The sequence below is a fragment of the Ailuropoda melanoleuca genome, chromosome 2 (assembly GCF_002007445.2).
Source record: "Ailuropoda melanoleuca isolate Jingjing chromosome 2, ASM200744v2, whole genome shotgun sequence".
NCBI classification, from domain to species: domain Eukaryota; kingdom Metazoa; phylum Chordata; class Mammalia; order Carnivora; family Ursidae; genus Ailuropoda; species Ailuropoda melanoleuca.
Genome location: NC_048219.1, coordinates 191,842,935 through 191,860,742, shown reverse-complemented (window position 1 = coordinate 191,860,742; position 17,808 = coordinate 191,842,935). Strand labels below are relative to the sequence as shown.

The following is a 17,808-nucleotide window of genomic DNA, read 5'->3' as shown; positions in this document are numbered from 1 at the left end:
ATAAGAAATTGCTGTACATCTTAACAATTTTTCTTTAAATCTAACTGTTCTAAAAATAAAGTTTATTTTTTAAAAAACTGAATCAAAGGAGTAAAAGAAGTAATCTAGATTTCAGTAACAGGTAAATGGTAAACTAAATCATGGCAGTTTTGTTCAATTGTTTATTATGCACTTTAGAAAAATAATTTCGAAAATGTAGCAACATAAAAATGACTGACATAAAGCAAAAAAAGAAATGTTCAAAGGTATAGTATAATTTAACTATGTAAAAACATTTATAAAAAGATTGAAAGGGAACAGCTAAAATGGTGTTAATTATTTTAGATAGGAAGGGTTATGAGTGACTTCTCATTTTCTAAACTTCCTTTAATATTGTAATATTTTTTAATTAAGTAATATAGAAACATTTATAATTTAATAAAAACCTGTGATGCCCACACAACATTTATTCCCCCCTTTCCTCCTTTCTAACAGAAACCTAATCTTTTTCATATGGGGGACTCATTTCATTTTCAACTGCAGAGGCAGATCTTCATTACTCTAATAAAATCAGGGTATGGTTCCTCGGGAGACTGTGATTAATATCATGGTTGGTGGATAGGATTTTCCCCTTCCTTGCTGGATGTGATCAACAAAGCATGTGGTTTGACCATACCGGCGGGCGTCTTCAATACCATAGAAAATCTACTACTAGATCACTGAAGACAGCAAAGGGCCAACATCCTCAAGTCACTAAGCCCTGGAGTTTTCCATCACTTGGTGCTAAAAGCATCCTAACTAATATAAATACTTTAAAATATCTTCTGTGAGAAGCAGACTTCTCTTTCCTGTCCTTCACTCTGCAACAAAAAATTAACACCCTTATTACCAAAAATAAAATCTCAGGACTGCTCACATCATATACCTTGCAGGTGTTCACTACATATTGACAAGGTACTATTGGTTCTAGAGCATAAAAATACTCTAAGCAGCTCCTTCCTTAAGCAATATAGTTCTATCTTAAAGGCCCTCCCTTTATGGCTTCCATATTGAAGTAGGCCCACAAAACATATACCATGTTCATTTCACCTTCATGGAATATAGGAGCAAGGCCAGGAAGCCACCCTGTTCTCCAGAGTAGATCTCTCTCCTCAGTGCTGTCACTGTTCTTTGGTTATATCTCCTTTCTGGCACATGCCACTTTCTAGCTGCGTCCCAGTGCCTTAGGTACATCTCTTCTTCTCTACCAATGGATGAAGAGGATCATCCTAAAAAGAATAAACATTATTTCTGTATCTTACACTGACACTTGCTCATTTTAGGTGCCCAGAACATGATGGTTTATTGAATAAATGAATTAATGAGTTAATGCTTTTGAGCCTAGAAAAAGGGCATATTATTCCTCCTTGAAATCAGCAAAAGAAAACCTAAGAAAATTGAAGACAGTAAAAACAAATAAAACCCAAAGACATGTATTTAGGTATCTAGAGTTCTTTAAAAACTAGTTGCCACATTAGCAAAATTATTAATATTAGCACTTCCAAATCAAGGGGGGGGAAGCCTGCTACTATTGCTTTCATTCCTAATTGAACTTTTGTCACTTATTAGTGTGGAAAATATCTTCTCTTCAATTGTAATTTGCCAGTTTAGGAAGATAAGAAAAAGAAATAAAAGTTATAGGAATTAGAATGGAAGAAACAAACTTGTCATTACTTACCCATGATGTGATTATCTGCAAGGAAAATCCAAAGGAAACTATGTCCAAAGTATTAAAATTAATAAGGGGATTTAGTAAGATGGCTGGATACAGGATTAATATACAAAAGTTAATTGTAATTCTATATGCCAGTATCAAAAGTTGGAAAATGTAACTTAAAATGTCTGCTCTTCAGAAGTTAACATTAATAACATGAAAAAACAAGTCATAAACAGCAGAGAAAATATTTTCCCTACCAGTAACTGCTACAAAGATTACTTCCTAGAACACTTTTTTTAACTCCAAAAAATCAAATAACAGCCTGATAAAAAATGAATGTGAAAAAGGTGGGCGGGGGGATGAAAGTTTAAGCAGAAACAGAATAACTGGATGATTTCAAAAAATCTAATAATTACAAGAGGAAAACAGTAAGTTAGGAATTCTGGCAGGTACTTCCTTAGCCTAATGATCAAGGTTAATATCACCAGTAATACACAGTGACATCATGTATTCCCTGATATGACACATACTGCCTCTGTGGTATCCTTCCCAATAATGCCTAATCTCAGTCTAATCATAAGAAAACGTTAGACAAACCAAGTTGTGAAACATTCTACAAAATCACTGACCAGTACTCCTTGAAAGTGTCAAGGTCATGAAAGACAAGGCTGACAAACCGTCACAAACTGGAACAACTATAGCAACGTGACAACTAATTGCAATGTAGGACTCTGGACCAGTTTCTCAAATAGAAAAAGGATGTTAGTGGAGACACTTGTAAGATCTGAATTAAGTTCTATACTGTAATTTAATAGTATCATACCAAGGTTAATTTCTTGGTTTTCATAAATATTCTATGGTAATGTAAGATGTTAACATAAGGAGAAGCTGGCCAAAGGTACATAGGAGCTCTTGGTACCGTTTTGCAATTTCTGAAAATTTATCTAAACAAAAACTGAACTGCAAAAAAAATGTAAAAGATAGGAAGACATTTTCTAGAAAACATAATGACCATAAATAAATGAAAAGATGCTCAATCTCATTAGAAATTGGGAAAATATAAACTAAGATCACAAGATACCATTTATACCTACTTGAATGGCAAAAATGGAAGAGTCTAACTATATCCAGTGTTGATAAGAATGTGAAGCAACAGAAACTCTTACATACTACTAATAGGACTAAAAATGGACACAGTCACTTTGCAAAATGGTTTGGCTATAAAGTTGTAAAGCTTAACATGCACATATGTGTGATGCATTAATTTTCCTCTTAAGTAGAGCCTAGAGAAACTTCAGTTAGTAAGCACTGGAATGTTCATAGGAGCATAATTTCTAACAGCAAAACTTTGGTTCAACCCAAATATCCATTGCTAGATAAATAAAATAATAAATAAATAAATAAATAAATAAATAAATAAATAAATAAATAAATAGTGGTATATTTCAGGAGATGGAAATATTGTGAATTAAAATGAATGAAATATATAAATGTATTTTAGAAACAATGTTAAATGAAAAAACCAAGCCATAGAAGAACATATGTAGCAAGGTATTTTTGTAAGGTTGAGAATCAAGCAAAACTAATACTTTTAGGGATAATAAATATGGGTAAAGTATAAAGAAAAGCACATTTTGATTACTGTGTTTGAGAAAGTAGTTACCTCTTGGGGGAAAAACTAGCAGTTAGGATAGAGAGGAATACAGGGCACTTCAACAATATTGTGATATATTTCTTAATCTAGGTGGTGGGTTCATGAGTTGGTTTTAATATCAGTATTCAAAAATTACATAAGTGTTACATATATACTTTTATCTGTGAAACATACTTTGCAATGAACGTTAACAAATATTTTAAAAACAATATTTTAGACAAATATACACGAAACCCTTAATAGCGATTATTTCTGGGGGTGAAATTCTAGAAGATTTTTACTTTTAGTGGTACATGTTTTAAATAATTTTACTGGTAAATATATAATATGTATGTATTTCAAAAAATTAATTTTTTTTCTAATTTTGATAATAAATAGTTCTGAGATAGAGACCTATCTTCATTAGAGTACTTTATAATGACTACCACCTCAATATTTCTCATTCACCAAAGTTCCTCCACAAATACGGTTCCCATTCACAATCAGTGACATTACAACTGGGTCATACTGTAGAATCAATGGGGACAGTCCTGAAACAACATTCCTAACTTCCTGTAGTTAATAGGCAGGGTGTGTGTGTGCGCGCGCGCGTGTGTGTGTAATATTTTATATAAATAAGTAAGTGTGTCCTGTGTAGGCAGTGTCATGTGTAAGTGAAAAACTTATTGAGGGAAGGGACCAGCTACAGATATAAGAAATTAAGCAAAAGAGTTCCTCAAATTGGACAAATTTAACAGTCAACATTAGTGTTCGAAACCATCCATCCTCCTGCTTCCACCACATATTCTTATAAAGTTTTAGCCTTAAAACTAGGCCATACACAGGAGGACAGACATACATTCTTGTAGTGATTATCACTCAAATAAACGCTCTCATGCATATCGGTCCATGTTGGAAACTGCATGCAAACAGGTACAATGGTATCAGACCCTTGAGAACTTGCAAGTGGAGGACAATCCATCACCAACTGCACCTGGAGCCCAGAAATTGTGTTAACAACACACAGGAAAGAAAAAGTGTGGCGAATACAACATGCCTTTGGCCGTATATGTTATACATTATTTTCTATAATGAGGAGGAGAGACTATGTTATTTTCCCTTTTTCTGCCTCATTGTCATGATACAGCAGGAAGCAGCAAATAAGGAATGGGGACATTAGGAAAAGTGGGCAGATCAGTGAAAACAGAGAGCAAGATGTGGAAAAGAAAAAAGGCTCAACAATACTACATGATTTTAGGGAAGGCCCTGAAGATTGTGACAGAAGAGCCAAATGTCGATGTGAAGGGAGCAAAGAGCAGAACAAAAGCATTTAAAGAGTATAAGAGAAGGCTGATGATAGCTAAGGTCTCTCATACTTTGAAAGAGCATTTTCGAGAAGATACACAAGAAATTGTGGACAAAGCCAACAACCGTGGAGGAAGGGTTCATGACCGCCCACACCGTGAGGGAAAGAACAGTTCCCTAACCAAAGCCTGGCTCCGGACCATTCCCCTCCATCCCTTTTACTTTTGCTCTGCTTTGACCAGAATGCTCTCGACGTTGAAGACCTGGCTTTTCCCAAAGCTGATCCTTAAAGGCCACCAGGTGGAGCCCAATAGTCACAAAAAAAAGAGCCCCTTCCTCAGCCTGATTTGCTTTTTGTCTCTCAGCCAGCTAAAGCCATACCCCCTGAAGGGGACTTACAAAGTCTAAGTTTCAAGTTCAGAGGATTATATAACTCAGTCTCTTCTTCAGAAGAGTTTTCAGATAAGGAACATACTCCTGATAAGGTGAAGTACTCCTTTTGCACAGAGGGAAAGATTGGATAGAACTATTTTTCAATCTGCTGATCTTATAGGCTATGCCTCAATAAAACGAATTTCTCCTGTTTTCCCTTCCAACCTAGTTACTATCTCATTTTCCTACTAAATACAATTTAATATAATTTAATGACCACCTCCCCAATTCATAGCTACCTCATAAGAAATTCAGTATCTATCAAAGCTGAATGGAATGGTAAAAGTAAAGTATTTGCTTCCAACAGTCAGTAAATATTTCTAATTGTCTCATAACTGGCACCTGACGGGTCAAAGCTGGGAGATGAAGATACCAGAACAGACGATGCCCCCCCCACCACTTCTTCCTCCACAACAAGCCTCATCAATCAAATCCCTTCCCCTCCCTTCATCTCACCCAGTCACTTCCTCCAATGGAAGCTGCTGTCCTTTAGCTCTCATTAAAATGAGCAGCACTGTGATTCCTTCTCTATTCCTTATTTCAACAGCCTCCCATTAAGCCTAGACAATCTCGTGTTCAACACAAAATTTTCTCAATTCTGCTCTACCTCCACTGACCTATTTATTTTTCCTCCTCCCCATCCCTTAAGGCTACCGAAGTTTGCGAGAGCAAATAATATAAATATGTTTCTTTGCTCTAGGTCAATTCACGTTATGTATCTTCAGTTAGTCTAAAGTGTTGCCAAGACAAACTATCATGTTTCTTACAGTAGCTCCTATAAAACTTTTCCATTTTCTTCAAGATTTATCCTTCAATATTCAAGAAGAAGAAAGCACGACAAATCTAGGAGAAAGGGACCATGATATCTGCATGTTCATGACGTCCTGGAAGGGAAGTCTGTGACTATAAACTCTAGACTTTAGGATAGCAGATTTCACAAAGGTCTGAGAAAATATAGGCATGAATTCTATTGCAAGAGTTTCTAAAGGGAAAGATGATTTAAGAGGGTTGGGAAGCTCTTAAAACTGTAAATCTGATTACATAATTACAGATCATTCCAGCGAGGAAGCCAATGTGGCTTTTTAAGTATCCTGGACAAGAGTCTCGTACTAAATAGGAAAAGTACTAAATATGTTATGATGTATAACAAGCAGCGGTGATCCCTAAAAGCCAGCAAGGGTTCACTAAGAACAGATTACCTTTAGGTTTTTGCTAGCATTACAGGACTAAGATTCATGCAAATGTGGCAGATATGATGTACAGAGGTAACCAAGGCTGGACTGAGATCTCTCATGACAGCTCTAAGAACAAGATGAAAAATAACTTTCTAATACCCAAAAGTCTCTGGTACTGTAATAGTCTTCAGACTCCCCTTAGCAGGAGGTACCAAACCGCCACTAGGGCTGCCAGAGAAGCAGTGCTTACATGGAAGGGGGCACCAAGATTGATGGCCTCCTTAAGGCCATCCAACCAGCCAGCAAACATTCACTGAGTATCCTTGTCCTAAAGGAACTCATGGCCAAGTAAATGACTTGCACAAGCAATTACAAAACAAACAGGCCAAAGCTACGATGATGGTACTATTACAGACTATGGGAGTACCCCAGAAGGAGGACTCAGGGAATATTTTTCAAGCGGACAAAGGAGTTAAATATAAAAGTTGAGTATTTCACTAAACAAACAGCAGGGAGAAGAGAAATGCACTGTTGGGAAAGCAAGTGTAGTATGCAAACATCTGGAGAAACGAACACACACAATCAGCTTGGCAAACGGCAGGAAATGAGGCATAAAAGAAGGGAAAGGTAGGAGCTAAGGCTGCTCACAGTGCATCGGGGTGAAAATGCCATTGTCGTCTGCCCAACACTCAAGTCAGAGGCCTGCAAGTTCACCGGAGGTTCTGTCCTTCTCGTTCATGCCCCATTTCCAATGGGTCGTCACGACTGGTAGAATTCACCTTCCTCATCCTCCCTGAATCTTTTCATTCCTTTTGCTTCCTTCACTGCAATGCATTTATTTCGGGTTCTCCCCATCTCCTCTGTGTTAATACAATAGCCTGTTACGATTGCCTGCTTTCAGTCCTGTCCCCTCCCATTCACTCTGGACTTTCCGTCAGAGTGATCTTTCAGCAAAAAGGCTTCCGTTCTCCCAGAAACAATCCTAGATTTCTTCCTTCACCCATGTCCTCTAAACTTCCAGAAAACTACTTTATTCCTATGGAAGAACTTATAACATTCTGCTTCATACTACAGCTAGAGCTAAAGAGACAGGCCATTCAATCTGTCTGCTTTACCCACACTCGTTCCCAGAGACTCAAGTCCCACAGTCCCTGTCGACCGGGCAGTGGGCCATGGGACCTTGGACCAATACCTCTCGTTAAAACTACCGATCAGGGCAAATAACTGTCTCAGGCTAGACCAATAAGATTTTCTACCCTAGAAATTCTGTATCATGACCTAGACTTCAGTATGGGACCCGCAGAGGACTGGCAGTGCCATTTTGCAGCCTGTACACTGTTGAGCAGGGAGATGGCTCCTGTGTAGAGCGATGAAGAATAATACAGCTCATGTGCAGAAAGGGGTACAGAAAATATACCAGGTGGAGGCTGGACTCGTCAGGGTCATCAAGAGAGAAGCTGGGATTCTTTTGCCACCTTGTTAGTTCTGAGATCCTCATGAGGCCTGCCTCCATTTCCAGCCCTGCGTTTTAGGGGAACCACCAGTTTCCTAAATTAATTTCCACTTCTATTTAAATTAGCTCAAGTAGGATTCCATTTCTTAGAATGAAATTAATCCTATGACATTTACATATAAGTCCTTTTGCGTTAGGCTATAATTTCTCTGAATAAAAAAACTACACCTTGTTTACCTTTCTATTTCTCACATAATATAGCAGAGTGACTTACACATAGTTGATCAACGCCTACCTTATGAACTGAATTTAACTACAGAAGAAGTAAATGACCTTGGGCTTGAATAATTAGTAGCAATGAAAGAAGAAGTTTAAAACTTTTTAAGAGCAGAGTGTAGGGGGAGGGAAGAAATTCAGAAAGAAGTCACTTTGGCTAACCTCTGCTTTAGGGCAGAGTTTCTGGGGAAGCTGACCACAGACACTCACACCCACAGGAAGCACCACCTTCACACTCCTGGTCCAAACATGGCAAGATGAGAGAGGAAGCCCAGGCAGTCCTAGCACAGAATGTTCTGACTGGGAAACAGTGACCTCAGGGCCTAAAGATCAGTGACTGATAGCCAGAGCACAATGGTAAGGCAACTCCAACAGCCTCCACAGCTGCACCCCGCACCCCTCCGGAGAGAGACGCCATCTGAGAACTTCATCAGGACAACCTGCCACATTTTTCTCTCTTTCTTCAGATAAATTTTCTCTTCTTCACAAAGATCTTAAAAGGCATATTTCCATAAATGATAATTTTTGCTGTCTTTATACTAGGAAGGTAGAGAAAGACTTCGTAGTGTTTTCCATGCGAGTATAAGAATCTTCAAATATTTTTTATTTTGAGAAGTACATGATTAATACATGGCCATTATTTTACAATGTTCTTTCTTGCAAATATCCTTGCTGCTTCAAAGGCTTGACTCCTTTTTCAATTGTTGTTGTAATTTACCCACAAGGAAAAGAGTTCTTGATGAAGTTAATGGCTCAGCTGTGAAAAAGGAACCTGTAAGACCATTCCAGCACAATAAGAGAAACTCACATCATGAAGATTTCTTGACTACACCCTTACAACTTGACGACTAAGGAAGTAGTCCAATCAAGTATACACAATGGGGTAAGACAGAAAGGCAGATAAAAGCCAAGGCTGGATTTCCTGCTTTGATGCGAAAGTCTTCCCTTTTCACTGCCAAGTAGAGTGTGGCAGGCACAATCAATAGGGGCCAGGTGGCACAGCTGTTATCAGGCCTCCGGAGCTGATGGTGAGAAACTGGCAAGCCTCAGAGAAGGACTATTTAGTTCTCAAGGGGTTGACGTCACTTTTGGATAACGAGTTAGGCTTAAAAATGATGATACTGCAATCACTCCACTTGAGAGCAAAAAAGAAAGTAGAATTGTTCCTGAGTGGCTCTGAGATCACGTAAATCACACTGATCTTCACATCACTGAAGAAGTGGCACAGGACAGTGTTTCTTAAATGGCATGAGGTGTAACATACAGATTTGATTTGGCTCACTTTGCTAGGCATAAGAGGCTAAGTATAGAACGAATCCGATAAAAGCAACATATTGTGGCCATCCATTCAGTGTTGGTACTCATAACCACAGGACATTCCCACAAAGGCCCATCCTGTACATGTCAGATGACCAGCAAGCAAGTCACCAAACTGGCTTAGAAGTGTCGGAATAAACTTCTCTAACTTGTACACCTTTATTTTCATTTTGTGTGATGCATATGATACAATCTTAAAGGGCTAAAAATATAGCTAAAACTTACTATTGCTTTTCTTTCAAAATGAATAAGAAAAAACAGACACAGCTTTTGATCAACTGGGCCTAGCAGTTTCTTCAGATCAAAATGAAGTGGCTATCTATGATCCTCTGTGACTACACACCTATATTTAAGTTTAACTGGTTTCTGACACCTTCCATAAAAACATAGTACCCTTTCCTATTTACAGTCAGGTAATTTAATTTTTAACACCATAAGTAAAACCTATGAGGGATCGATAACAAAAAAGCACATCATTAAAATATACTTTCATATTCATATTTTTTGGCAAAATAATAAATTTATTACATGATTGGCAGATAGTTGTTACTGATATATTATTCTCTCAATGTTTGCGGAAATTTTCAAAATAAAAATTTTACACACCTTACAATCACAGGGGTCATTGAAGACCTTCAAACATTTTTTGAGCTGTTGACTTTCACCTGAGAGACCTGGTCCCAGCCTTGAGGCTGCAGGAGGGTAACTCAAGATGGCTGGAATTTTCCCAGCCATAAGGAAGAGATTTTACTTGAGATGAGAGAATTTCTCTAAGGGGACTGATAAAGCCCCTGAAAGCAGAAAGGAGAGGAGACAGGGCAGAGGGGACTGGGCTGAATCAGAGGGTCTCCAGGTGGAGGACGAAGAGCCCTCTCTAACACCAGCATTCCTCTGTGCTCACCAACAGGGGAAGGACTTCCCTATAACAGCAGTAAGTACAAAGAACTTTCTTCTAGTAGTTTCCAGAACCTGAAGAAGGGGCCCAACAGGACCCCTGAATGGACCCTGGAGTATCCAGGATGCTAGGGAGGTACATGCCCTTGGTTAATGAGAAGCCCTGGTCAATGGTCCCAGGTCCTGGAAGGCACCAGTCAGGTTGTTTTGCAAGGACAGCCCTCGACTAAGACAGATGGGCCCGCACAACCACACTGGAATTGGTCACATGGGCTCCACAGTGACCAGCTCAGAACTGCGTGTCCTGGCCCCAGTGTTCGAAAGACACAAAGCGGACACCCATCTTGATGTTGGAGAACACGTGGGTGACCTGAAAGCAGACACTGTTTTTCCACTGCTGGACGGGAACGGGCATAGCAGAGAATTTATCTAGGACACTCTGGCATCAGTCAGAGACACAAATCTCAGTCTTGCCACCATCTAGCAGCTCTGGCCACGAACCCTTCTCCTCCAGGTTCAAGACCTGTTTTTTGCGACACCAGCTGAAGGAAGACACAAAACAGGTCTGCAAGGGGGCCCCAGGCACCATTGACCTGTTTACATCCATCACCCAGCAGTCCACTGGGTGGACTGTCTCATATTTATATTTTAAAGCATAGGAGACTGAGGTCCCCTGAAATACCTGGAATTTTGCATATTTTAACACTAGCCTCTGCAAGGAGGAGTCTTATTGTTTGATACAATAAATCCTTTGCAGTTCACAAGTACAAACAGGGGTCATGACATAATGTGAAATAAGTAGAAGACTCACAATGTGCTTATGTTTTATGTCCCAAACCAAAAACGAACAAAAAACGGTGACCGCCTGGCAATTCAAGGAACCTACAGGTGACCAGTCAAAGTGGTAGCTAAGAACAATTTCTGAAAAATCAGGACCCAAATATGCCAAGTACCCATGTTTTAATAAAGAAATAATAATTAAAATACACAAAAGAGTTCACCAAAAGGCCACCTAAAGTGAGTTCTGTCTGGGCTCTGTGGTTTTTCCTGCCAAAGATCACCTACCCCAGGGCAAAATTGCTGTCCTCCTTCCAGTCCACGATGCGGCAGATGAACAGTGTGTTGGCATAATCTTTAGGCCGGGTCACAAAGTCCTGGGGACAGTCCTTGAGAGGCACATAAATTCTAGGCACTCGGTGGTCCGAGGGAGAAAATAGGGCATATTTCCTAAACAGTTCACTGTTCTTATCAGCCAAGAGTTTGAGAAAGCCAGTTGCTGCCCGGGAATGTTTTTTCTCCAAGATGTAAACCACCTGAAAACACCAAAGATATAATCAAATGTTGTTTACCTACAGGACTGAATAACAGTTGGGAGAAGTCAGCAAGATATTATTCGGTCAACTAGCTGGGCCCAGCAGTTTTCCTAGGTCCAAATGAAGTGCCTCTCAGTGATGCTCTGTGACTAAGTAATGCATATATATTTTTAAAAGATTTTATTTATTTATTTGACAGAGAGAACACAAGCAGGGGGAGCAGCAGGCAGAGGGAGAAAGAGAAGCAGGCTCCCCCGCCCAGCAGAAAGCCTGATGCAGGGCTTGATGCAGCACTCAATCCCAGGACCCCAGGATCATGACCTAAGCCAAAGGCAGATGCTCAACCGACTGAGCCACCACCTGCCCCCCAAAGTAAGCATATTTAAGTTGCAACAACTTAAGTATCCTGTGAGCATATTTATCCAAGGAAAACCATGCAATACATGGATGAATTAGATGAAAGTGCTTTTATAATCAAGACCTATGTCTTAAGGACATATGTTAAGACTCCAGCAGGGAAGTTTGGTTCCAAGTATTTGCTCTGCATTACATTTTTCTCACATGAACAATACTACAGTTGCTTTAAAAAAAAAAATGTTATTAAACAGAAATAAGGAATTGGTCTTTATTATGCCTTTAAAAGCTAGAAACCGGGGCACCTGGGTGACTCGGTTGGGGATCTGACTCTTGATTTCCGCTCAGGTCATGATCTCAGGGTTGTGAGATTGAGCCCCATGTCGAGCTCTGCGCTGGGCGTGGAGCCTGCCTAAGATTCTCTTTCCCTCCTCCCCCAACACTGCCACTCACTCTCTTTCTCTCCCTCTCTAAAAAAAAAAACAAAAACAAAAAGGCTGGAAACCTTATCACCTTCCTTCTTTCCAACATTAAACCCATTCTCTCATTTCACCAGGCAAAGACTCAGGCCACCACATCACAACAAGGACATACTATTTCCACCGAGAGAAGCATTGTTGAAGAAAGTGAATCCCTTTACCCATCCTGAGATGTTCTTCTTCCTCAACTGTTTCCCTTTCCCACTGAGGACAGTCTGCACTTTGACCCCTTCACTGGAATTACTTGCCAGCATTCCACTTTGACCCCTGAGCAAAGGTTCAGACTGCTGGTGAGCAGGCTGCCGCTCTTGTTCATGTCTCTGACTCCATGTGGGGCTTCAGCCTATCTACCAAGAACCTCCAACCAGTCAGTGTGCCTCTCTTCTGCCCCAGGGACACCTGGCTGTTGCCCCATAGGACACCTGTCCTCTCAGCAAATCTCAGTCCCATGATAGGCTCTATGTTCTCCTGACTCTTCCTTCCTCCTTGGAAAACACCATTCTGTTTTGAACAAGCTGCTATGCCCTCTGTCGGGAATCCTTGACCCCATCCTCACATGTGCTTGGCTGTCCCAGGCCCTTTGCACAGAGGCTGCTTCTTCACACACACAGCCCCTGAATGAGGTGTCCATGTTTCCGCCTCGTGCATATGTCTGCAACCTTTTATGGTGGAGGCTGTCCCCATCCTACTACTATGATCCATGGACCTCCTAGTTATTCTGCAGTACCTGGCTTGCATTTCCAAGTGAATGACTCAGCCCCTATCTTGCCCTTACAGTCCCTATATTGCTTCAATGCCAGTGGCCCTCACTTCCATTCCATTTTGGCAACTCATCCTCATGGCCACCATGCAGCATCCTCAGGTCCAATCCTGATCATCTCAGACTGACCTGTCATCCAGCTCTGTTACTCTCCTGTGCTCCCCTCCATGGCTTCTTCACCACATCGAGGCTACTAGCACCTTGATCCCAGCCCACTCTGTGTCTGTTTGCTACTTCTTAGGCCTGAATCCTTTCCTACCTCTGAGGGACGTCATGTTCCATCACTTTTAGTCCTCTCACCTGTCATCAGATGGCTCACCTCTCTTGCTCTTCCACTGCATCCACCCTAAAAAATCCTCAATTCTGGGACAGTTCAGCCACTGCTATTCTCCAACCTCAAACACAAGCTATGAAGTCTATCAGAAGAGAATTACAATGATACAGATGGAAAATGGACACCATTACACATTCGTGTTATACAATCATTGCTCTGACCTCAAAATCTCTAAGGTATTTTTAACCTGCTCCCAGTCAGCACAATCTATAAGCCCCACTCTCTTGATCCTCTCCTTCTGACTCCAATTATCTGAATGCTGAATCTATTTTATTGCCCCACAACTTCCTGAAGCTCTGTTCCCTCTTTCTAGTCTATTTTCTCTCTGTTCAGATTGGGTAAATTCTACTGATCTGTTCTCAAGTTAACTAATTCTATGCTGAGTCACCTCTACTCTACTACTGAGCCCACCCTGCAAGTATTTTATTTCTGTTACTGTATTTTTTAGTTCTATAATTTCTACTTGGTTCTTTTTTTATAACTTCTCTTTCTTTGCTGAGATTTTCTATTTTCTCATTTGTTTTGAGAGAATTTTCAGTTGCTTGTTGAAGCATATTTCTGATGGCTGATTTAACATCACTGTCAGATAACTGCAACACCTGAATGTTGGCATCAGTTAGTGGTCTCTCCTCACTCAAGTGATGATGTCCTGTTCTTGGTATAATGAATGATTTTCTATTGTATCCTGGACCTTTAGTTTATTATGTTAGAGATTCAAGGTCTTACTAGAATTTTTTCTTTTAGAAGGCAGGTCACCCTGTCTTGTTTAGGTCCTGAACTACTTTTGTGGGCTCTAGTTCCAATGACAATTTAATTTGCAGAGACTGTGCAGTAGTATTTTGACATTTGGTTTGATATGGAACCACTGGGGCTCCAGCTGGTCTCTGCCGGTACTGCCTGAGGGGGTGAAAAGAACTTCCTCAGGACTGGCCACCTAGTCTCTCTAGTATGGATTAGGAACAGATCCTAATCCGTGTCCATGCAGGGACACAGAAACTTCTCACTTAAGGTTTTTAGTTGTGGTAGGACCCTGGTGCTACCTGACTGCCCAGTGTCTCTGGGTGGGAAAGGAGTGTCTCAGACCCATGAAGAAAAAAGTTTCCTGGACCACATAACTGCTATGGCAGGATCGTCCTTACTGGTGTTCCCCAGCCACCTACTACCTCTGGGGGAGTAGAGAGGAGTTCCTAACTAACTTGCCTTCCTCTCTTCACCCTTCAGAACTCTCCTATGGTTGCCTCCTGTTATTTCCCAGGGTTTATAGCTGTACTGGTAGGACAGAGCAAGGAGAAATGAGTCTATGCCATCTTGTCTGAACAAGATGCTTCTTGTTTTAATATCCGACAGCACGAGAAGTGTATGAAGCAGCTTGCCAGTACCTACGATTCATACACTAGTTGTAGTAGAAATGACTTGACTACAGCGTTAAGTTTTGCATACGAGTGCTGTTTTGCCTTGTGATTTTAGACTGAATTCATTAAGAAGCTATCCAAAAAAACCCAAACAAACCCAGCAAGAGAGAGGGTACCATTGGGGGGCAGTAGCAAATCGCAGAACACAAGTTCCATCTACAGAGGGTTGCCTGTACTCAGCTCTGACTGAAGCCATTTAAGAATGCGGCCCAGTGTTGCTGGATGTTTTGTTTTGTCAAGAGAAGCCAGAAGTCTCATTTTCTTTCAGTAAGCTACTTAGTCCAAATTGTTAAATGCTGCACAGGTCACACAAAACACAAGTTTATAAGCCAGATCTAGCCCACAGGCTTTCCATTCATTACAATCTTCCATACCTAGCATGCTGCCTGGTATAAGGGTATATGGTTAGTATTCAAAATGCTTATTAAAATAACTGGATCGGCAGTTGAGGGTAACATACATGTAATATAATTCAGAAATTCCTCATGTTAATATGCAAGAGGTACTGTCCTGACCCACTTGCTAGACTGAGTGGCAACACTACCCCCGCAGGTCGAACATGCTGAAGGACGCCTCCGGTAGAGAAAGCCTCATGCTTATTACCACCTAGTAAACCGCCTCCTCTACTACGAGCTATCTGCATAGCTAGGGTCAGCCGTGTTCGATCCCATATCTGAATATGCCACTAGCATATATAACTGAAAAACATAATTGAACTATGCAAAACAACAGACAGGATACAAAAGCAATTTTTTATGTCTACAATAACTAAATTAAATACTTGGGGAAAACTAAACAAGACATTAAAAACTCGCTTTTGAATTAGATATGGACAAGACAATAATAAAAAAAATTGAAGCAAAAAACTAAAAATCTAAAAGGAGTCTACGTTCATATTGCTTCACATACTGCCTAAATTCTCACTCCACTTCACAAAACCCAAACTGGAAGTCAAAGATGTCACATTACAAGTGTGGTTTAAGCACAAAAAGATAATGCAGAACTTCGAAAACATACCCACACACAAAGAAAAGGCTGTGGACCTTCATTCAAACACAGGCCAATCAACATATATGTATGTCTTTAAAGTTATACAAAATATTAGCTTTTTAGGACTCTTTGCTTCCATTGACTCTCCTGATTAACTGACCAACTACAGTCCTAACTGAATTGCAGGAGACACCTTTGACAGGTAGTTCAGGTGACAGTCATTTGGACATGTGCAGAAAATCTGTGGGCAATGACCTTTGCTGATCTTTGCAGCGACTTCTCTGGTAAAGCTCTTGGGTCCTGTGACATGGAGGTGCTCTCATCTTTTGTAACTGGAGTATCAGAATCCTCTTTTCCTAAAATAAGAAGAGAGAGGAAAAAGAGAGAAGAGGAATCAGTTAGGTGCATATCTACTAGGCATACCAACTCATAGGATTTTTTTTTAAGATTAATTTTTTTTTTTTTTTAGAAAGAGAGCACGCACATGTGAGTGTGCGAGCGTGAGTGGGGGGAGGGGCAGAGGGAAAGAAACTTCAAGCCTCAAGCCGACTCCTGGCTGAGCAGGGAGCCAGTGCGTGGGTCTTGGTGTCCAGACCGAAGAGATCCTCACCTGAGCCGAAACCAAGAGTCAGACTGAGCCACCCAGGCGCCTGGTGGGATTTTTAAATTCACAGCGCCATTTACCCTAAACTACTCACCTTACAGAAAAGGAAACCCAGGCCCACAGAAGTTACGAGACTTAGCTAAGGTCAGTCACATCACCAACTTGAATTAATGCTCACGCTCAGCAGTCCACATGGTCTATTTAACGTTATTCAAATGCTAAGCATCATATGAGTGGAGAGCATCAAACTGGGCTGAATTGAACTAAATGCGCCAAGTGTCAATGTGCCAGACATACTAGATGTGAATGCTGCCCCAGCCCACAGTGACCAGCAGAGATAGGCTAATTTATTATGCACATCTGCTGAAATCAAAACAAATGTTAACTTTTAAAAGTACTTTGGTACCAGCCATAACAAACAAAATGGTGGAAAATAAATATTTATTAAATAAATAAATAAATAAGCCAACCCTGATTTTCCTGGCTTTTCTTAGTGACATTATATAAAGAGTATTTAAAGTCTTTAAATGTTTAATTTCCTTTCTTAAGAAACTTATAAAATGCACATCCACCCAAGAAACTGAAACCGCATCTCCCCAATAAAGAGGGAGTTAGGCTCTGTACCAGAAGTATTAAAACCACTCATGAACAAATGCAGCAAATTACACACTTTTGAACATTCAATATTTTGTATTTTCATACGTTACTTTACAGTTCCCCCACAAAATATTCTTTTTTCTTTAATACTTTTTTTTTTTAAAGATTTTATTTATTTATTCGATAGAGATAGAGACAGCCAGCGAGAGAGGGAACACAAGCAGGGGGAGTAGGAGAGGAAGAAGCAGGCTCATAGTGGAAGAGCCTGATGTGGGGCTCGATCCCATAACGCCAGGATCACGCCCTGAGCCGAAGGCAGAAGCTTAACCGCTGTGCCACCCAGGCGCCCCCCCCCCACAAAATATTCTTATCCAACTATACTGGAGATTCTGGATTTTAGGGGTCACAACCAATTCATGTGGGCCCCACTCTAGATAGCTAAGAGAGACTTGCACTTATCATCATTTAGACATTACCAAGGCCAAAATAAATAAATAAATCCTTTTCAGGACTGGCTGCCTCTTAGCAAAGGCTCAGCTTCAGGCCAAGTTTTACTATTCTGGGCGTACTCTGGAAACACTGACATGATCTGACCTACTGGGGCTTAAGAATGATCAACTGTTTGCTTTTCCATCTATGCTGAAATATGCCTACCATAGTGCCCACTGAAAGCAGAATCCTCACTGTTTTCCAAAAAGAAAAAAAAAAAAAACGAAAACGAAAACTTTCCCATTGTTGATCACCCTGTCCATCAGTGAAAGAGGATATCCATCTTTTATTTTATTATTTTATTTTATTTTATTTT

General features: G+C 40.3%; 1 protein-coding gene across 5 annotated transcripts in view; it reads right to left on the bottom strand.

Moving 5' to 3' along the window:
• The window catches only part of DIS3L2 (DIS3 like 3'-5' exoribonuclease 2), a 344,092-nt gene that overhangs the window by 173,407 nt on the left and 152,877 nt on the right, over window positions 1-17,808 (bottom strand). For all 5 annotated transcript variants that reach the window (XR_004623668.1, XR_004623670.1, XR_004623669.1 and 2 more), the window contains exons 7-8: window positions 16,058-16,158; window positions 11,226-11,473 (exon numbers count right to left, since the gene is read on the bottom strand). Coding sequence is in view for 1 of the 5 variants with exons in the window: in XM_002917970.4 (XP_002918016.1) it covers window positions 11,226-11,473; window positions 16,058-16,158 (349 nt within the window). In the remaining 4 variants the exon portion in view is untranslated. The remainder of the gene's footprint in view (window positions 1-11,225; window positions 11,474-16,057; window positions 16,159-17,808) is intronic.